Source organism: Pseudonaja textilis, chromosome 1, assembly GCF_049901715.1.
Source record: "Pseudonaja textilis isolate UNSWEBS1 chromosome 1, rPseTex1.2, whole genome shotgun sequence".
Lineage (NCBI taxonomy): Eukaryota > Metazoa > Chordata > Lepidosauria > Squamata > Elapidae > Pseudonaja > Pseudonaja textilis.
In genome coordinates, this window is record NC_141990.1 from 283,391,338 (window position 1) to 283,414,521 (window position 23,184).

A 23,184-nucleotide genomic window follows, 5' to 3' on the forward strand; every position below is an offset into this window, starting at 1 on the left:
TCCTTACTGTCCTGTTCAAAATTTATAGCATCACAATGCCAGTCTTCTTTTCAGTCCTTCAGCTAAAGCATTAAAACTATGAAACAGGACAAATGGTTTGGTTTTCAAAATATTTCTCAATCAAATTGAAACAATTTTATTGCAGAAAATAATAAGTTTGTGCTCAGTCCAGGCAGAAACAAGAAACAAATAGTGCTAAAGTTCTTTTAGCACAGATATTTCTTTTTACCTTTTGCTTTCACTGAAGAGAAAACTATATTTTTAGCTCACTTTGGTATTTCTTTTTAGATGCCATTTATTTTTCCTTCTTGCATGTCATCCATTAAAGATTAGCTGTGGAAGGGTGAAGCATGGAGAGATTATGAATGACAGAACAACTGCTGCAGAATAATAATCAGTTTTTGATATTTAATGCTGTTTGACTTTTGCAGACACATTTCTTATTAACCTTTGCTACAAAGAGAAATCCAGGTTCCTGATACCTCATGGAGAAGATGAATTTAAGATCTTCTTCCAATTAAACTGAAATAAGGCCAATATTGGGCTTTAGCCAAAAGATCACAATAGTTCCCAACCTTGGTATTTGTAAATCTAAATATCGATGACATTCTATTTTTGAAGTATGTAATATATAGTTTTTTTCCACATAATTCTATCCTAAATTTATTTTTCTACATGCAGAATACACCCAGACCTGGTTTTGTTGTAGGATTGTTGTATTATGCAAATACATTTCCTAAACCTTTCATTATATGTGTCTTGACAAGTTCCAAGACCTTTAATAAGCTATAGGTCCTGTTTCATTTCACTAAAATCAGTTGGAGTTTAACTAATGGACTTTAGGGAGAAGAAATTTGTTCTCTAAAGTTGCAAAACTTAATGCACCAGTACATAGGACAGAAATGCACTTTTCAAAGACTAGTATAAGGGACGAGAAAAGTTCTTTCTACTGAAAGCTTATCTTGAAAATAAGGTTATCCTGAAAATGTGAATGTCTTTGTGGAATAACAGACATTCACACCAATTGAATAGTGCAGTTTGATTGTAAGGAGTGATTGCTAATATAGCCCTATAGTTTCTTCTTCCACTCCCACCTCCACAAACAGGGACTTGTCTCTCCATAGACATTGAATGTACTATATTGGTTATTGTTATTGTTTTTTTTAACTGTAGGAATAATTGAGACTAGTATTTTAGTACTGTAGTAAATGTTGTGTGTCAACCTTTCCTATCAGTAAAAAAGAAAAACAGATCCAGGTGTCCTCTGAGAAACAATCATTTTAAGAGTTATCCATTTATATACAATTCACATAGAATATATTGAGTTTAGTTGTGGATATTTTTATGGATGTGTACATAGATGACTTTTATTTTTAACTACTGTTGATAAGTGATAGCACATAGGCTTTCACGTCATGTCTACTAAAATGTGCATTTTAAAAGATGCAGTAAGTTTAGTGTTGCAGGGCAACTGGTTTTAGTAAAGAACTCAGAAATGTAAATACAGTGGAGGGAAATGTATACATTCCTATTTTCATGCCTTCTCTTTCGTTTTCCCTCTTAAGGATCTAAGTAAACAGGAAAACACCAGAGTGCAAAGTCTTTTCACTTGTTTTTACAGGTATTGCTAAACAGTTTGGGTATAATTAATGCATTTATAGCACCAGAAATGTAGGATCAATTGAATGCCTCAGACTAAATATGTACAAGGAAATAAAGGTGTTGGTATTTCTATCATTGTCAGTGCACATTGCTTTATCTGCTGAGTCACTTTAAAATGTAAATGATTAGCTGTTTGTAATATCTGGTTTTGTCCTCTTAAAACTGTTCTGTTTCATTTATTTTTTTCTGTAACACTTCCATATTTTAGTGATTTAATTTATGTCAATATAGTGTTTTATCAAATAGTGTCTGGAAACTACTGACGTTTGGTTATTTCATAAGATCCCAATCTGGAACCTAGATGATTTTCCAGGTTTGTCAGCATTTTGCTAATGATGACATATGTAAATTGATAAGCAGATAAATACTGCAGTATATTCTAGCAACCCTTTCATAGAGGCGCATGCATTCTTTTGAATTGGAGACATTTGATTAAACCTGTACCCATTTCCCCATCAATTTTTTTCAATTATAGGAATCTGTGATTCATATAATTTAATTTCAAATAAACTTTATATTGCATTCTTCCCTGTTTATTTGAAACGGAGAAAAAAAAATGCACATGTTATTTGTTCAGTTTCAGTTCGTTTACATATTAACTCTGTATAGGTTGCCCTTGAAAATATTTTTCAGATTAGGAATGTTTTATCTTTACTAGGGATAGCCTGAAAATGAAAAGTAGCTCCGTAGTCCTTCATATTGACTCTTGTGGAAGAAAGATATCTGTGTGAAGCCATTAAAAGTCAGTGAGGAGAAATCCTGGGTCACACAGAGTTCAACAGTCCCTAATCTTAAATACTAACTCCAAAATCACAAAACTCTTATGACAATCTGCATGCTATGGCAGTACATTTATTTTTCACCTACCAAAAATACCCACAAGAAACTATTGCAGCTAGAATCTCATGAAATATGCAAAATAAAGAATGATTATTGGGAAGAATGGAAAATTTCTGAACATATTGGTACATTACAATGTGCATTTTTAAAACACTCCATGAAGGGAGATGCAGTTATGCTGTCTTTTTATTCCCAAAAAATGCAAAATAGTGCTTCAGCATTTTGACAAAGTATACAACTACAACAAAATTTAGAATTGCACGTTATAGGACAATTCAGAATGTAGATCTATATCTTAATTATCCTGGTTTACTTAGAAATCTTATCTGTTGTCTAAAAGGTTACAGTTATATTTTTTCCCTTCATATCATGTGAGTTTTGCAGTAGACTATCTAAACTCCTAACTATTCCTTTTTTCCAGCATTTACTATTCAGTTTCTATATTTACACAGATGACCTCTGAGAAATCAGCAAACAGACATAGATGCCCTCTTCTCTTTGCCTCATCCACCACCCCTTCAAGTTTCTGTTGTTTGGAGAATCATGAACCAATGTTTATACTAGAATGATTTCTAACACCCTCTCTTGCTACTACTGTATTTTAAAGGTAGCCTGAAAGTGTGGCCAAAAGGTTTGCCAAGAGAACTGGGTTTAGCTGAGAAAATATGTACACTGCTTTGACTCAGTAAACTTATACTGGAAATGATTCAGCTTCTTCATATTTGCTTTATCCCATATTAGAAAACAATTAGCTTACTAAACAAATTTGAGCATTGGGGAGGGGGGGAGATCTACTCTAAGTTTCTGTAATTTGACTTAGAATTACAGAATATTTGATAAGCTTGTTTAAAAGTGGACATGTCCAAATATTATCGTAAACATCCAATGATTTGTTTTACCTGCAATATAAGTATTTTACTTAGTTGGCTTACATAGTAGCTAATAATATTTGTTAATGTAATTTAACTGCTGTGAACCTTTACTGAACAAATATTGAAATTTATACAAGTCAAAGAATGAGGATCTCTAATGACTTTTGTAAAGACTTCTTTTAATAGTTAAAAGAGAAAAGTTTATACAACACAGCCTATGTGATTAACAGCAGATTTTACATTTAATAAAACAAAGAAATATATGTATTTGCCTTATTCATTCTCGTATAATTTGCATTACTGTTATGGGTATTTAATGAGCAAATTCCAACTAAAATGCTATGTTGATTTTCTAAGTGAACTTTGAAATAGCTATGTACCTTAACTGTTTACAGTTATTATCTATCTTAAAAGTACAAGTGCGTTAGTCGTGATGGATCTAATACAATTCTTTCAGGAAGCAAGCCATTTTGTAATGCAGATGTTTGGCTTGGTATGATACTCAAATGTTGATGGCATGCTACTGCAGCAAGATAAGCTAAATTTACTTTACTAATAAAAATACGTTTTTTTCCAGTCATCTTAAAATACGATACACAATTGATTTGTTGGGTCTACTTTTATGCCAACTTTCATCTAAAATAATAGACTTCTGCTTTGGCAATGTGACTGATAGTTTATTCCCTCCACATGACATTGAATATGCACATTTATTTCAAGAAGCTTCATATTTCAACTAAAATGTCATTTAAAAAAAATACTTAAACGAACTTGGCTTGGCTGAAATAGTTTGCCAAGATAAACCTAGGTGTTCCAGGAAATAGCAAAGGTGACTTTGATGCAATAGACCTGAAAATCTTTGCCCATTGTTCCGCTAAAGTCAAATGGATTACCCAGCTTTTTTTCTTTTATCTGCATGATTATTCTTCCCCCTCCTTCCACACAGTAGTTTATTCACTGGTCCAATTTAAAATAGAGTAGTATCCACTGACTTACATGACTAACATTTTCCTAAAAACGGTTTGAAATGGACAGTTTGGTGCAGCAATTAATGTACTGCATGAGAAACCAGTAACTTTTAGTTCTTGTGATTGTCACTCTTTTTCAGCCCTAAACATTTTGTGGAGTTTGTTTTGAGGAAAACATGTATGCCACTATGAGTTGTAGATGAGAAAATCAGGATATAAATTGTTCAAAAGGCTAACTATTTAAGGCCTTTTAAATACCTTTTGCAGAGGCAGCTTCAGCTAATGTTAGTTGTTCAAAACACAGCTTGTGTGTCTAATAATACAATTTTCTCCAAAACTGAAACAAATTTCTCAACAGTGTCTTTATCTACAACCTACTATATTTTGATTGGGTTTTTTTTTTACTTTTTAATTGAATTTATTGCGCTTTCATTCTTCATTTCTCATTATACTTTATACGGAACAGTGAAAATTTTGCAATATTACTTGTCTTCTCACTAAAAATTTTGAGGCAATTTTGTCTCAAAAGTTTCATAGGTAAACATAGAAAAATGCAAAAATTTTATGAGTGTCAAAAATCTCACAAGAATTAGAGATTTGCATGTAAGCTGTCATGACATTTCAGACATTTTTTAAAAACATTGTTACTTATTTATTTTAAACCCAGGGGAGGGGGGAATACCATCAAAAATATATATCTGAATAACATATCTGCATTAGGTTCAGCAATTCATTCATTTAATTTAGAAAATTTTAATTGGGTCCTGACTAATATGGGTGTCTATCTGGAAATGATTAAGATGGAAGATGTTATAATTAGTTCCCATGGATAAATAAATATCCATTAATTAGAAAAGTTAAAAACAACTATAAAATAGATAAATTTCCTTTGTGGATCATACTCATACAATACATCTAATTTACTATATTGCAGTTCTAATAGAAGAAATTCATTCCACACAACATGACCATGATGAAGCCATCATGGCTAGACTGAAGTTGGCCAGTGAGGAAAAAGGTGATGTGTGTAAACAAGTAAGGCTACTGGAACAACCTCTCGAGACGTATGTACACATCTTTATTCTGCCTGCTTAATGTCCACTGTCTTGCGAGAAAGCTTGGCTGTACCTATCATACTTTCTTCATATGGCCCATTATGCATGTATGTATGCTGTATATGCCTAACTCTATGCGTGCACACACACATATATTTTCTAGCTGCTAGTTTGCTATATGGGAAAAAGTAGGAAGTACTTGGTGGATTTTTTAAGCAATTATACAACATGTTTCTAAGTTCCAGTTTGTGAACATAATTTGTGTGCACATTCTCTTAAATTCTTGTTCTCCTCCTTGGAATGATTAGAATGATTAGAAAAAGCTACATTTATGAGTAAAAGGTCCTAAGCAGTACACTGATTTTATTTGCTACAGTTTAGATTAATTCATGTGTGATCTCGGTCTTGATCCTGACATAGACAAGGTGATGATTGACTGAGTATGTAAGAGAGGGAAACCAGTATTGATTTATGCATGGATAATTAAAGGAAATGTCACATTTCATACAGGGGTTCAGAGCTTGGACTACAACATTGTGAATTAGACATCTTACTTTATAGGAAGACGATCAAATCTTTTGAAGCCACTTTTCCATCAGAAATAAAGTGAAACAAAATAAAGTATTTGGTTAATTTGAAATAGAATATTTTTTTTTCTGTTAAGTTCACTTCATCTGGAAACAGTTTTTAAAGATGTTGCAAAATGATCCGTTAAGCTGTTAATAATGCATTTTTCTATTTTTTTTCTATTTTTTTGGTTTATGCTATTTTTGCAAAATATAGACATTTTTCAGTTTTCTTTAATGTGTACTTTATATTATTATATTTTGTTCACAATAGTTACAGATATATTTCTGTACTCATTTTTTTTGCATGAGGGCATGACAAAGTTTGAAAAATCTGTGATTTTAAGGTGTACTGAGTTTTCATTTGAAATGCAAAATTAGATAAGCTTGCATAAAAGCACAAATGGAATGACTCCACCATCCCTTGCTGCAATATTAATAGGTAATTGAGGAATGCTATGCAGTATTTCTACCGCATGCAGACTCCAGCTTCATAGATGCCCCCTAATCCCTGATTTGCATGATATCGTAACTTGATTACTTGCTTTACTGATTGGTATAATTTAATTTTACAGAAATGTTAAAATATATTTACAAGCTTTTCATACAACCTTTTATAATGTTACATCTCTTTCTTCGTTACAATTGGTTTGGAAATGAGGTAGTATAAATGTTTTGAGCTAATAACGTGCAGTTCTGCAGAAAGATTTTGACCGAGCTAGTAACAACTGTAAAATGTGTCAACTGAAAAAATGGGGCTCAAATCTTTGTTCTTATCCTATTGTTTCAGTATAATTGTTTGGGGTGTTAGAGAAGGTTTAATTCCTAAATTACGGTGACGAAGTAAAAATCATTAGACTTTGTTCCACAGACTTATGATAGCAATTCCATGCAAACGTTTTGCAGATAAATTTCATTAAAAACAGTAAGCCTCGGACATAGGTGTTAGGATTGGAGAGCTAGAGATTTTTATTTTGCTTTGTTTTTTTGTCATGAGGGATGTGATAAAATTAAAATATATAATTTCTGCTGGAGGTTTATTTATGTATTTCTGTGGGTGCAGAATTAAATAAATAAAAGGTGCCTCGGTGCTCCTGCCGCTGGGGAACTTTCTTCATCTAAGCACATATGAACAATTGATCCTTGTAGTCATATATAGCAGTAAACATTAATAACTTAACATTCTGAAGTCAGTGCTGAAGATATGGAGCATTATTGAAAGATGGAATCGAGCAGGTGGCACTTTAATATGTTCAGTGTCATGGTTGACTCTAAAGACCAGTAGAATGAAATTACTTGAGGGTTCTAAAGATTTAAAAAGCGAATTCATTTTGCTGCACTAAGGAAATGCTACTGATCAGGCTTTCTGTGTCCTTTTTTCTAGGCTAGAAAATATTAACCCTGAAGAAAATGACATGGTAAGCCATTCTCTGAGGAGATTTCTTGATGTCAGTCTTATATCTTAGAGGCTTAAGTTCAATTGAGTGGGTTTCAGAAACTAAGATGTGGGAAAAAGAAGAATTGACACACTAATAATGTACATCTTTGCTCCAGTATGAAAATTCAATAACTTCTCTCAGTCAATTTACAATTCACATGTGCCTATTAATTAAAACCCTATATTAAATAAAGTATATTAAAACTTCTTGTTTGACGAACATAGAATGCTGTTGGTAGACATTACAGGAATTACTGAACAGAATAAACAATGCAGACACCGGTATGGCGATATGGAGGACAGGAGCTATAATTGTCGATCGCATATATAGGACCCAGAAACAGAAAAAGAAAATAACAGCAGAAGAAATTAATGCATTGATAGAAGAGCGAGATGCTGCACTGGCTCAAGTAAGTCTATGTTGGTTTATTTGCATCCATTCACAGATATACCACTTCATTATCATTGCTAAAAATATGGAGGAGTTGCAGTTTTAGATTTTAGAAAATTTCTTGATTACCCTACAAAATTTTTTACGATAAAATAAGTTGTACCCACAGAGAGACATACACAAATTCAATACTGAATTTTTCAAAGTCATTTTTTGAATTAATTTTACATTATATAAGAAGTGGAAAATTCAGGAATTTTAAACTGAAGACTGAATCTAAATTCCAAATGTCCTTGGAAACCAAAAGTGGGAACATGTAGAAAGGGAAAAAAATACATTTAACAAAAACAGGAATAAAAGAAACAGAAACTACATATTTATCTTTAAAATGTGTTTGTATATACAAATAGTGAATAAAAGTGATTAAAGCTGTCTAAATTGGAATATTTATGTTGACCCTTCTTCCCAGAAGTTTACTTTCCTGAAGAAATGGGCTGCAAACTGGAGCCTCTATAGAAATTTCTATAGCAGAATTTTTTTTTTCTAAAGCAGGAAATTTTGTTTGTCTATTATTTTTTTAAAATATAGAATACAAAAAGTAAAAGAGAAGATAGCAGAAAAAGGAAGGTTTATAACAATCAATTCCACATTTGATGTATTCAATATCTCTTTTGCAATACACTTTCCAACATGCCTTTAGAAAGTTACTCAGAATTATAATTTGAAATGGTGCATATCTTCATCAGAAAGTCGGGTCCAAGCTTGTCTTTATAAAAGGCCTTTCTTTGAGCATTTTCTTGGCTCTGAGCTCTTGGCACCTTGAGATATGTACGTCTGTCACTAGTATATGGGAGTTTCAAGGAGATAGTGCAGGCCATAAATGCCACTTTTATCTTAAGTGTACTGCACTCTAAATATTTGATTCTGAGCAGTACTGTTCTGCTTGATATATTTAAGAGTTAAATGTATTTTATGGACTCCCCAGTTGTGTAGTGCCAGGCAATTAACAATTTTATTACATCGGAACTTTCAAATTTTAACTTTTAGTTTCTTCCAATAGAAGAGAGTATACGTAGCTCAGGGTTGAAGTAAAGTCCTTGGTGTTCTTTGAAGTTGGTTATTTGCTTGCAGATATTTCATAACCCACCTAGCTAATATCATCTTGCACATGAGTGTGGAGTTTGCTCCCTGTTTACATACAGTAGCTTGCCCTGCCAGTGTTGTTAGGAATGTTTTTTTCTTGATAATTCTTTGATTAGGGTGTTATGAACCGGGGTGGTGCAGTACTTAAAATGCAGTACTGCAGGCTACTTCTGCTGACTGACTGCTGCCAGCAGTTTGGTAGTTCAGTTTTCATTGGCTTAAGGTTGACTCAGCCTTTCATTCTTCCAAAGTCGGTAAAATGAGGAGCCAGATTGTTGTTGGAGGCAATATGCTGACTTTGTAAACTGCTTAGAGAGAGCTGTAAAGCACTATAAAGCGATACACAAGTCTAAGTGCTATTGCTACGCTATTATATTATTTTTATCTGCTATGTTATTATATTATTTTTGTCTGCTGGTGTTAATTCCTAATTTGCAATCATTTTCTCTGCTGATGAAGATATCCAGGAAAAATAGTATGTGGTTTTCCCTTATGAATTTTATTCCTTTGAAAATGTTAGTCATTCATGTGTCTTCTCTAGATAAAGGTAAAGGTTCCCCCACATATGCATGCTAGTCATTTCTGGCCCCAGGGGTGGTGCTCATCTCCATTTCTAAGCCGAAGAGTCAGCGTTGTCTGAAGATATTTCCGTGGTCATGTGGCCGTTATGACTAAATGCCAAAGACATACAGAGCACTGTTACCTTCCCACCAAAGTGGTCCCTATTTTTCTACTTGTATTTTTTACTTGCTTTAGAACTATTAGGTTGGCAGAAGCTGGGACAAGTAATAGGAGCTCACTCCATTATGTGACACTAAGGATTCAAATCGCTGAACTGCCAACCTTCTGATCAATAAGCTCAGCATCTTAGCCACTGAGCCACCACGTCCCTGTGTCTTCTGTACTTGTTCCTTTTTTTATTATGATGAAGGTATCACTTGAATACTGGATCAATCATTCAGAAGGCAGAATGATAACTCTGTAATTTCAAAACCTATGGATAGACTCTTTTAACTGGAAAACCATGAGTATCGTAAATCAAATTAAATAGCTAAAGGAATTCATGGAAATTTGGCATTTCCAAATTCCAAAATCAGCCATCAGTCATCACATAGAGATAAGCCAAATTTACATAATGTTCATAAAAGACAATAAAAAACTGAAAAGAAAACAAAAAGAACAGAATACATTCTCTCCAGCAATCAACACCCAGATAAACAGGGTTTAAAACCAGACCAGCAACCAAGCAACCAGGCAGAAAATTATATCTCAATCAAAGAATTACCTCGGGGGAAACCACAATGTGATGACCCGGGGCATGGCACAAAGGCAACACAGCCAGAGAATAAGAATGAGTTCCTTTATTAGCTCCAACTTTGCCCACAATGACCTGGTTACCCTCTGGTCTAGAGAAAAACTCTCCCACGAACTGGCAGACCAAGATATGGAGTTCCAGAAATGAAGTAACAAGGCAGTAAATCAAACCAGTTGGAAGGATGCCAGGAACTCAGATAACCGCAGCCAACACAGGATAAACTCAACATTTGTTCCCTCCCATATGCCTCTCCTTTAAACTTCATCCCCAGGTGTGCCTTGTGAAGGGAATCAGGGTCCTTTCCTCCCTCGTAAGCCAGGCAACCCACGTTGCTCTCTTCTCCGTTCTTCCTCTGAACCCCTTCTCCCCTGTTCTACCTCTCCCCTGCTCTGCCCAGCCTAATTTTGCCCTTCCCCAGTTTCCTCCACAGCCAACGGAGCCAGTCCCTTTCTCTTAAGTGCATTTTTAAACTACCTTTAGTTTCTGTTTAATCCTTATTTTTTCTCTGAAGAGAATTTGACATACAGCACAGTATAATATTTATGTTGCCTACTGTTCTTTGTCCCACACCTAATTTGCCAAATAAACGACGGAAGGATTTTTATCTTGATGAAGAAAGGGATTAAGTTGTCTATGATTCTTTATTGTGTTGCTGATCTTGAGACAAATTAGTATGAACTAGCTGGACAATTTGTGAGTTATTGTCTTTAATGGCAAAAAAAGATTCCTCTATGCACCCTCACCTCCATGTTTTAACCCAAATATCAAATTGGCAAGATAACATTTATTTTACAGTTGATATTAAATTATATTGCTACCAGGATATAAAAGACTAAATGCAGAGGTTGGCAATTGATATCTTCCAGGTGTTTTGGATGAGAACTTCCATAAATGCTGGACAGTCATCAGAAATGTGGGAATTTGTAATGCCCACTATGTGGACGCAGTGGTGTATTAACTATTAAGTAGACTAAGCAGGTGCTTAGGGCACCAGGACCAAAGGAGGCACCACAAAGTTGACAATATTGTACCCTATGACTATCATTAATTGTTGTACCTTATGATTCTTGATGAATGTATCTTTTCTTTTATGTATACTGAGAATATTTGCACCAAGACAAATTCCTTGTGTGTCCAACCACACTTGGCCAATAAAGAATTCTATTCTATTTTAATATGGCTTTGTTTGTATAGTTTGTATAAAGGAAGGGGGGCACCAAGATTTGTCAGTGCTTAGGGCACCAGTGAGCCTTAATCCGCCACTGTGTGGATGATCCCAGTTTGAGTATCCCTGGCTGAACTTGCCCTAGATCTATTCTAGATGTATCATAGATAATGTGACTGCCAGATCTTACTGCTCATCTGGAATAAGTCGTCACTGAACATCTTTAGAGAGGAGCAGTACTTGAACCTTACATGCTGACATTCATGCAAGTAGGCTATTCAGCATTGCTTCTGAATGGGTATCTGTTAATATTGGTAATAGCTATAACCCTAGTGGCTCTTGAAGACCATTGATGAGTAAATTGAGGATTGGAGGGATATTTAAGAAAGATTATGTTGTGGTGACTAATATTGGGCCTTTGCCTTCAGTTCTAGCTATTTGGTATCAGACAAAAGACATTGCAGTAATCATACACTTTCATTATAGTTTGGGTTCAGCTGACACAATTTAATATTCTTTAGTAGCTACCGTAGTTGTTTGTAACCATGCAATTATGCCCTGGGTGATATCAGAACTAGTCTTGTGGGTATTGGCATTCCTGTCTTATATGATGCCAATTAAGTTGTAATTAACTGATAATGAAGGTGCAAATATGTCCTTAGAAGTCTTAAATTAAAAGTGAAATTGAATGTTTTGAGTGTGGCCAGATACTTATTTAAAAATGTATGTGTGCTATAATTATCATAACAGGGTATAATTTCTTCACAGGATTTAATGATACATGCATATATAATCAGTAATAGTTCACTAGATTACTATACAAACATACAAATTACTTTTACTATGTGCAAAAACAAATAAAATGACATAAATTCAAATATTTGATATCACGTTCATATATATTTTCAAGTGACTATAAGCAAACAACAAAACTAAACATTGACAGCACTCTTGGTTATTCACTTTGTTTTTTTTAGAAGAGGAAAACTGTTGACATTCAGTTGCCAAGTTGTATGTATTAGTGAAGAAGTACTGTGTGATACTGTGGAATTTCTATCATGGCTTTGCTCTTTGCAAAGGAAATGAGAAGACTGAGATATTTATATATCATTGACATGTATTATATATGCTAGTCCTTCCTCCCAAGCATTTATATTTCTGCTGATCATGATTACATAGTCCAAATGGATAAATTGCTAGATAGCTAAGAGGACTCTAGAGAATAGATTGCATTGTTCTGGAGGAAGGCATGGTAGACCTGTGAACAGTTCAGTCCTGCAATATTATAGATCTTGTTTCTTTTTTTTCCATTTCAGAATGATCAAAGCAATTATATTGGTAGTGGGGATAGCGGGGGATTTCTAATTAGCTCTTCCTCTCAATGGCTTTGGTTTGAAAAACACATTTGCCAGTAGTGGGCAGTGTGATGAAATAACTCAGAACAGCTTCTGGCCTTCTGCCATTTACACCTTCTGAACAGGAATGTTTAACATGAGCGACTTGGCAGCGGAGCTGAAACCTGGTAACAGAGGAAGGGCTACTGCTAGTTTTCTCTTACTTGTTTGGGGGCAGGGAAATGGTTATTTTTCCTTTGAAAACAGGCAGTTCAACATTCTCAGCTGGGGATTTTTTTTCCTATACTCAGAACCTGTGATTGTGTTACAAACTAGCCAAAAGGCCAAAGATATTGAATTTATTTTGTTGTGGTGGTGGTTAAAAGAAAAACAGTTTTTTTCATAGCTGGTGTGGCACTATTTGATACTCAGCACTGAAGCAATAACGTAATTGGCAAGCAAACCTGGTTTTCCAGCTCTGAATAGTTTGATCACATCCTGCTTTGCAGGAACATGCTCATGACTGTTCATGAGCAAAATTGGCACTTAACCAGTTCATCTGAAAAGAACTCAAGTCCCTTTCTCTACTTCTGGCATGCTTGTTAAGGGGCCTGCAGCTCCTGAGAGCAAAGGTTTAAAGTAGCATAGCTGACTGCCCACCTTTATCAGTCCCAGATAGCAGCTGATAAAAAAACAATAAGTATCAATAGAACTTTGTGGGTTAGCTTTAAAGCAACCTTTTCTAAGGGTCAGCTTATCAAAGGAAACCATAACCGTATTTTTTTTTTCTTTTATACTTCCAAAGCATTCAAGCATTCTCGCTACAGGCAATTGAGCATTTCTCATAAAAGATTTGTACCTATGAGGTACAGTAAGGGATTCCCTCACTACATTAAAAACTTTTAGAACTTGCCTTAAGACGCTCAGAATCAACCTTGAACCATAAGATGGGTGGCAAATAAAGTTGGTAAATCATAAAGAAAGAAATAGAATAGGAATTTAAAAAAGGGACTTTCATCTAGATTTAGAAATTTCTGCATTTTACTTTGAAAAGGGCAAGTGTTTACTGTAATGCTATTATGTAGGTTATTTTAAGATATATTGAGAAGAACTTTCCTGGGAATAAGCACAGACCAGGCATTAGAATGTTAGATTAGGACTGGGCATATCCAGATTCCAACTGTCATTCAGAAAGTTCAGGATATATTGGTTGACTGTAGCAGTTAACTGAGAGAGAGTAAAGGCTAGATGTTTCAAACCATCTTTTCCAGAAGAACTTTTGTGTGTTCATACCATAGTCTCGCCTCCTGCTTTAATTTTTAAGAGACACCTGGTTTTTACATCCTGACCCTGATATGGAAGAGAAGTAGGACTCTCATACTTTTTGCTACTTTTATACCAATTAAAAGATGAAAAAATACAACAGGTGGATTAATTCCATTAGTGCAAGTCCTTGATCATGTAATGTGAAAACACAAGTAAATGGTTCAGCTTTTCCTTCTCAAATTTTGGAAAGAGACCAATCTCACAAGATGAAAAAACATGTTTGATTTGAAAAAGACAAGGAGATAAAAGTAAATACATTTTCCTTTTAAAATAATAAATGTGAGTAAGATAAGTGATAGGGCTGTTTAAATTACGTGATATACTCGCCTACCTAAGAGAATATTTACCCCCCCCAAAATGCAGTGCTCCTAGTCGACCATATATGCCTCTAGTCTGTTACAAATGGATCATTTGGGAGATACAGCAATTTAATGTCACAGACTACAAGAATATTATAAATAAACATACCCAACCTGAAAAATTAGTAGAAGACTGAGGTGCTTCTGCCAGCTCTATTTCCCAGAGAAATAAGAACATTGGACTTGACTTAGCACCACACAGAAAAAAGAAAGGGGAAAAAACCTAATGCACATTCCTGATTAGACTGGCACCTAATTTTACTGAAAAAACAATATTCTTCTGCTCCGTTTACTGGGACTTTCTCCAAATTTCTGAGGATTCTCCTTTAATTGTCGTCTCATGAGGAGACAACAATTCAAAGCTTCAGTCAACAGCCTTCTTTCCAAGTGCTGTCTCCTGGATTTAAACCAGTTGGACTTCTCTTTTTCCAGCTGAGGGAAGATTTGGAATAAAGTGTGCATAAGGAGAGCGTGCATCCTCAAGGAAATCGATAATATAGTGTGTCTTGAGTTTTCAACTTGCATAATAGTGATCTTTAGCAAGTAAGTATCTCTCAACTTCTTTGGGTTGTTCAAGACTGGTACACTATATCCTAGACCCGTGATGGTGAATCTATGGCAGGCGTGCTGGAAGTGGCATGCAGAGCCATTTCTGCCGGCACACAAGAGGTTGCCTAGAACAGACCTAATGCACATGTCGTCCCCCACCGCCGGCCAGCCAGCTGATTGTCAGGTATCTGCTGTGCATTCATGGGGGAAGATGCATGTACAGGAGATGCGCGTACATGCCAGGAAGGCGCAGTGCAGAGGGTCTTGCGTGCATGCACAGAGGCGCACAGCATGGGGGGGTCTTGCATGCACGTGCAGAGGCGTATGATGTGGAAGTCCCAAATGCATGCGCAGGGGGTGGGGAGTCACACATGCATTGCATTATGGGTGCAGGCAAGTACCCACACCCTTTTGGCACACGACGACAAAAAGGTTAACCATTACTGTCCTAGATCAAGTTGCATCAATAGCATTTTTTATGTGTTGTTTGCAGATAATAAACAATACAAAATTCATCAAAATGAAATTCCCCAGAAAATTGTGTAAAGAACCGGAGGGGCTTTGGAGATTCAATTATGAAATTACAAATTATATCATTTATTTGTGAGGTAAATATCTGGTTAAAATATAGAGGGATCTGTGAATATAACAGTATAGAGGCTCATTACCATTACACACATTAGATCTTCAATTTTAAGAAATAGCATTAAGCCTTAACAAAGATATTATAATGCTGGTACCCAGATCCTTAATCGGAAATTCTAAACAAACCTTCATAAGTAGTCTGAACTAGGAATTTAAGCCACATAAGTTCACAACCCAGAATGTCTCTCATCTTTCAAATATGCAAATAGATCAGGATAATGTCCCTTTTGAAGTGTACCATATTCTTTCCTATCAAAAGTGATGCTTTTGTGGAACTTTGACACGAATCCAGACTTCCTTTTCTCCTTGCTTTACAACCTGCAAATCTATCCTTAAAATGCCTTACAAGCTTCTAGAGTACATTTGCCAAGGCATTATTGAATACACATCATAGTTACAATCCGGAAAATGCCAGGCTTAGAAACTTCATGGACATTGTTTCTTTGTAATTGTCTTTATTTAATTAGCTTTTGTTATTTTTAATGCATTTATTCATTTTGATTTGGTTTATTACAGTTTATTTGCTCTCAAATTTCTTTTTTTATAATTGCTCTAAACTCCTATTGGCAGTATATACATTTAATAAAAAAATACCTTCAGCAGATATAGGCTGGAATTGTCCCATTTAAAAAGGCGGTTTGAAAAACTAGATGTGGTTTTAAAAAAGAAAAGAAAGTGCCTTGAATTATATGAGTTGTGGAAGAGATTTGAGTTCAAAGCTGATCTCCAGCAAATATGAGTTTGACCTCTGTAACTAGTTTGTTTGTTTCAGGTTTAAAGCTTCAGTAAAATCTCACGGGGTTTTTTTCAAGGGAGTGGGGGGAGCCACGAATAGCTCACAGGTGCTTCCCCCATTTTGTCAGATACTTCACGAATCATTCCAGCAAGTAAAGTAAACTAATGTGAAAAGAGAAAATGCACAGTAACATTAAAGGGTTATTTGTTAGGATTTAATGTTGAAAGTATTCCTAATAAAAGTGTTGACAAATATAAAGAAATGTAAAAAGGGACTTGAAATCGCAGATTTGGAAGAAGCCATATTGGGCCATCAAGTATAACCCCCTGCTCAGTGCACGAATCTGTGATGAATGGTGGTTCAATCCTTTGCTAAAAACATCTGATGACAGGGAGCCTGCCGACTTCCTGGGAAATTGCTCCCATTCAGTTGGAATCTGCCTTCCAGACATTATTCTGCACCCTGGAATGATTGAGAATATACCTTGATCTTTAAGGTATTTGAAGGGTTCCATCATACCATGTCTAGTTTCTCAAGGCAAAAAAATACGTGTATTCATTTTCGTTTCATAAAATGTCAGGTTCTAGGCTAGCCTGTTTTCACTCTCATTTTCTTCTTTACTGCAGTCCAAATCCATCTAAAATTGTAAACAATTTCAAGTTTGGGTCTTGGCCTTTATCTTGCTCTTCACAATTTCCAGGTAAAATCACTTGTTAGAGAGTCGGTCCAAAACAGTTGAGAAGCTTCTTCTTCATTTCCTATTAGTGCTTCACCATTTCTTTGAACAGTTAATACATTTATTCTTGTTTCCCACTTTAGTTTTCCTAGTTTTTTTAGTGTTTAAATCAAAACAAAACTTACAGCTTTGTGGTTTACTTTAATGCGGTGCATGATCTTAACCAATGACTGTAATATATAAACATGGTTCATTAGATAATTTTTGAATTTGACTTTGTGGAACTTTTTATGAACTTCAGTACTGGTATGTGTATAGTATTCTGAACTTTAATAAAGTAGAATAGCATCAATTGCTAACATTCCCAGGTAGGTGTGGGAAAAAAAATCTGAAAACCTGGTCAAGACCCCATGGTAGTCTAGAATGAAATAGAACAAGCATTAGAGTTACTGCAAGGTAGATTCCCTTATTGCTGTATGTGAGAAAATATATGAGAGTTATGTGCATGCATTAGGATCATTTCTGGTCAAGTTCCCATCAGGGAAAACTAAAGAAAAGGCCTTTCACAGCATTAATATCTAGGGCGCCTTTAAAAACCCTAAGGACTGAATGTAAGATTTTACAAATGGGATTTACAACAAATGACATGCAAAGCCTTATATGGCTTGGGAACAAATTACATTCAGCTTCACCATCCTATGCACCTTGTGGTCTTAGCTTGTCAAAGAGCATCTTTTACAAATCCCATCATAAATACAATACATTGCGCTTTTTCTTTGTGGCTGCTCAGCAAGAAGTGTCTTTCTAGAACAGATAGATAAGTAGTTATCTCATAAATTGGATTAGTCTTAGAGACAAAATTACTATGAGGAGGGAATAAAGTTAATTAACACCTATCAGGGAGCCGATGGAAAGGCTGGTGTCCCACCAAGAGAATTGGATCAATTTGGGCAGAAAGAAAATCAGATTAATATCTTAAGTGGAATATATTAAGTCTTTTATCTTCAAGCAAGACCATCTATGGGAATAATAAGTTAGCTGGAATATACAAAATATGCTTGTGATAGATGTTTCAATGTTATTATAATTGAGACAGTAAATATAAATAATAAATTGTGCTTTGTAAAGGTTGTCCTCCAACAACTTTAGAAGTGTCTTCTACTTTCTATAGCAAGAACAATAGCACTTTGATGTGTATATCGCTCCATAGTGTTTTACAACCCTCTCTAAGCACTTTACAGTTTAAGCATATTGCTCCCAGCAATCTGGGTCCTCATTTTACTAACTTCAGAAGGTTGGAAGGCTGAATCAACCTTGAGCCAGTCAGGATCAATCTCCTGGCTGTGGGCAGAGTTAACCTGCAATACTGCATTCTAACCACTGCACCATCACAGCATTACATATTGCTTACACTATTCTGATATTGTGTGTATGTGTCTGTCTGTACATGTATATACATATACACATATTTGCACATATACATACAGTGTGGAATCTCATAATATTTCTCTTTTCTCTGCCTACACTGTGTAAGCTTTTAACATAGTGTCACCAACTATTTAAATATGCAATTATGAGTTTTTAAAAGTTATTAGCTTATTTTATTGAATTTTTCCATTTATATTCACAATGTTATCAAAATTCTGCCTTGGAATGCTAGTTATTTGTTTTATCTCTAATTCCTAAGAACTTTTAAAAAAAGATTCTAGAAAATATCCCTAAATTTGCATGAAAAGCTTGTTGGATTAATTGCTGTTTGACTCTTCTATAGTAGTGTTAAGCAGTAAGTTCACCAGAGCAAACTCCCTAACCACAGTTTGGAAATAATTCAAATATTTAATGTTGGAACCTTGGGAAGAAACAGGAAATAATTTTGTATTACTTGTAGTTTATATAAGCCATTTTTTTTAGAAAGAACTCTTATGTATTTGCAAATAGAGTACAGTAATATTACACAGCTCAAAATAAATATATTTTATTTTTTTAAAAGAGTAAACTAGACAGATCCTTTTATTCTTGGATTCCTTCTCTGAGTGATGCCAAAGGAGCAAGTCAGAAGCTCCTGATTTCAGGAACCTGACTAATGAGCTATGAACTTTGTCCATGCTTAGGGTCTCATTTGAAGAGGGGATTGGCTCAGTCTGAGGTTCAGTTTTGATAGAACTATTTGCATATGCAGAAATTGCACCCTATTTATATGAACCAATCCTTTGCCAAGGTGGTGACTTGACTCCTTAGCTAAGTCCTATTTTACAAAAAAATGGGGAGGCTACCATAGAACAAGGTTATATTTGAAGGACTGGTGGATCAGTGGCTAAGACGCTGAGCTTATTGATCTAAAAGTCGGCAGTTCAGCGGTTCAAATCCCTAGCGCTGTGTAACTGAGTGAGCTCCCATTATTTGTCCCAGCTTCTGGCAACCTAGCAGTTCGAAAGCAAGTAAAAAATGCAAGTAGAAAAATAGGGACCATCTTTGGTAGGAAGGTAACAGCATTCTGGTGTTTAGTCATGCTGGCCACATGACCACGGAGACATCTTCGGACAGTGCTGGCTCTTCAGCTTAGAAACCGAGATGAGCACTGCCCTCTAGAGTTGGGAATGACCAGCACGTATATGCGAGGGGAACCTTTACCTTAGATAATTCAAAGATAAAGAGCAGAAGAAGGAAAGCAGGGCTTTGAAGAGTCATTAGCAGTTGATACCCAAAGAATAGTCATATACGGTGGATCAATTTGGCAGCTTTCTGCACCATGGGGAAATGCATTGCTTTTCTATTTATATTACAGTACTGATTTCTAACTATGTGTACATACAGACAAATAAGTGTTCTCTCACTTGTCTCGCCTTTGGTTGAAGTGGAAGAGGCCAGCCTAAGATTACATGGAGATATCTGTTCTGTTGAACACAAGAAGCATGAAGATTATATGCTGTATTGCTTTTAAAACTGAAGGATACCGTGTGCTATATTCTTGTGTGCTTTGATTTAGACTCTGGAAAGGAAATTGAGACATAAATGCACTAAATTGATTCAAAATTCAATCAGTGTAAGAAAAAATATTTTATTTTGAATACTGAAAATTTAATGGTTCCTTAAATTCCTTTTTAGTTATTTGAACTTGAGGAAGTAAAAAAAATAAAATCTTTTCCCTTCATTTTCTCATTACGAATTGCATTTATACATTTCCTCTTCTGATGTCACTCAGTTATAGAGAATGTAGAAAACAGCAAAACTGAAGTAATAAAACAAAGCAGTCATTGAAGTGCTTGATCAGTGAGCCTCAGCAATAAGGAAATGTATAAGGATATCTGAATGGTGCAAATCTGAGAATGAGGAAAGACAAAAAAGGGTGTGGGGACTCTCCCACACTACGGATTTTTCATGTAGTTTCACTTATGAGTCAATTGAAAGATCCTTTTCCCATATAGAAAGTTCAGTTTGGCTTGGTGAATTATATCTATTAAATCTTCACAGCAGATCCTTAAGGTGGCTCAGAATGAGAGTCAGTCAATGGTCTAACAATATCTAATGAGCCTTCAATGACTTCAGTTGGGCTGTGCCCTAATCTGGCCAAACATTCCTCATTACATTAGCCTCATATTTGTCTAGCGATTTGAGCATTACATGAAAATAACTGATACACATGAGAAGTATCTCTGTGATTTGTTAATACTAGGAGTTTATTCCTCTTTTAAGCTTTAAGATAGAACGAAACAGGAACAAAAGCTTGTATCCATAAAGTTATATCATGCTTACATATTTGCTTTTAATTCCTATGTCCCTTGAGGAAAAATCGCTCTGGCATATCCCAAACTGCTCTAAAAGAGCTGGGCTGAGAAACATGGAGGAAATGGAAAAGCTGGAGGTCTAAAAGTTCACATACAAGGATTTCTTGTATGTACAGATGTGGTATTCAAGTCTTTTGTACCCATTAATATAGTGATAAGTTCCATTGAAATGAGAAGGCTTTCTTTTGATAATACATAACTAACATTGTAGCCTAGAACAGGGGTGTCAAACTCAATTTCATTGAGGGCTGCATCAGGGTTGTGTTGACCTTGGAGAGCCACGGTGGGCATGGCCAGCTCAACATCACTCGTGTTGGAGGCGCCTGTGGCAGTTTGAGCGCTCTGCCAGTGAAAACCGGCTCCTGAGCTAATTGTATTTTCCATTATGATGACAACCTGCAACCTTCTGCCAGTGAAAACAGAGCTCGGGAGGGCTGTGTGTGGCCCTCCCGAGCTCTCTCTTCGCTGGCAGAGGCACTTCAGGCCAGTCTTTTGCTGTTTCCAGGGCAGCCCCATGGGCCAGATCTAAGCACCCTGTGGGCTGGATCTGGACTGCGGACCTTAAGTTTGATAGCCCAGGTCTAGAATATTAAGAGAGGTCACTTTAAAAGTCTGGAGCAGTTATATGGTTCAAGAACGTAAAATTATTATGGGTATCAAAAAGAAACATATTCTTAATGTAACTCCTCTCAGCCTCAAAGAAATCCTCTGGGACCTTTGGGCAGCTACAGTAAAATTTCTAGTGGACTCCAATGTTCTTAGAGTGAGGAAACTTTTTGCCTACTTTGTGGGATTTCCACAGTTTTAAGAGTGGACACTGGGCAATGTATGTATGTTTGCTTTGCACTGATATTATTTCTAATTTTATTTTGGAATTTTGACATCAAAGCATTGTCCCAGAATCAGTGACTTTTCCATTAAAATTTTGGTGGCCCACTGTTGGCCCGTTGTCCAGGAGATTGGCGTGCTTATGAAGCAGAAATGAGTGTGACATTTGATGGAAACCTTTCACTCTCATTTTGATATTTTCACATCCAAAAACATGTAGTTGGAAACTGAGGCATATCAGCATGCCTTGGGGGCTGCAGGAAGTCTACAAAGTGTAGTTGTCTATTCCTATTATGGATAAATGCAATGCAAAGTGCATGGTGAAATAAAAAGTAAATGAGGTAGAACAAAAACCAGAATGACTTAATTTTTTATGTAGCCCATGTAATGCACTAACATTTTCTAAGCACTGAAAATTTGATTTTCAGTCTGACAGAGAGCCACAACTTCCTGATCAGGGGTAAAGAGCAACTATACGTCCCCCTCAGTTCTGTAGTCTCTGTTACATTTATTTCTAGTTCATCATTTCCCTGAATGTATAATTACCTAGAAAGACTATTAAAATGTATGCATGTACCTAGTCCTCATCCAGATAGATGATGTCTCTTTAACTGACTTTAGATAATCTGGAAAAATTAAATAGAGCCAGTCCTGACTTTACATGGATAGAAGAACCAATAAATTCCAAGACTGTAATATAGACAGAGAGGTTAAACCCTGGAAGAACCCAGTGGCAAACAACTTCTATGTGGCTGCCAAGAAAATTACATAATTACCAGGAATCAAATTTGATTCAAAAGAGACTTGGCTTTTACCTATTACAGTACAGTACTCGTTTGATGCTAGTCTTTGCTTTTGAGAAAATTCCTACTGGCATAAATGCAAAAGCTTTAGGGACAGATTCTGCCAGCAGGTAATAGAAGTTCCAGTTTAACTTGCGCATCAAATAAAAAACTGCATTTATTATATGTATTTTAGTCTTCTGGCGTATTCCTCAGAATTAATAGCATTTACAGATCTGTGCTCTTTTTTATTTTTATTTTATAACATCTGAGGGATAACAGTGCTTACTTAAAACACCAAAGCGAAAGTGAAATGCACAGAAAAGCTTTATAAAGTTACCTTGTAGCCAAATAAACAGAGAAAGAATTGCTGGAATGCTGTTTACAGAGAAAGGAGCCTGTAAGGCAGTGATGAGAGAGAGAATAAGGCTGAATGGCCCACTTCTACCCATGTTTTTTTTCTAGCCACACCCACACTTGAGTCTTCAAGTGAATGCCTCCATCCCTTGCAGTCTCAATTCCTACTATGGGGTTCCCCCACCCCAGGAAGGACTCTTAAGTGGAAAGACATGTCTTGACATGTCATTAGCCCCAAATACAGTTCTTCGTATCACCATTTAAAATACATTTATTCTATTCAGACTGCCAAAATTGATTAGTGTGTTAGTTGTTCAGATTTGGCACATCTCAAAGATTTTTTTTTTTTTATGGAAGCTTATATGTAATTGGAAGTAACAGATTTCCAACTT

At 35.6% G+C, this 23,184-nt stretch overlaps 1 protein-coding gene across 4 annotated transcripts in view; it reads left to right on the top strand.

Annotated features, from left to right (window-relative positions):
• Positions 1-23,184, top strand: part of MIPOL1 (mirror-image polydactyly 1) — a 190,581-nt gene that overhangs the window by 77,494 nt on the left and 89,903 nt on the right. For 3 of the 4 annotated variants that reach the window (XM_026711259.2, XM_087921915.1, XM_026711264.2), the window contains 3 exons: positions 5,277-5,406; positions 7,348-7,381; positions 7,641-7,811. In XM_026711259.2, the coding sequence (XP_026567044.1) occupies positions 5,277-5,406; positions 7,348-7,381; positions 7,641-7,811 (335 nt within the window). The remainder of the gene's footprint in view (positions 1-5,276; positions 5,407-7,347; positions 7,382-7,640; positions 7,812-23,184) is intronic. The other variant, XM_087921916.1, reaches the window with a different exon arrangement.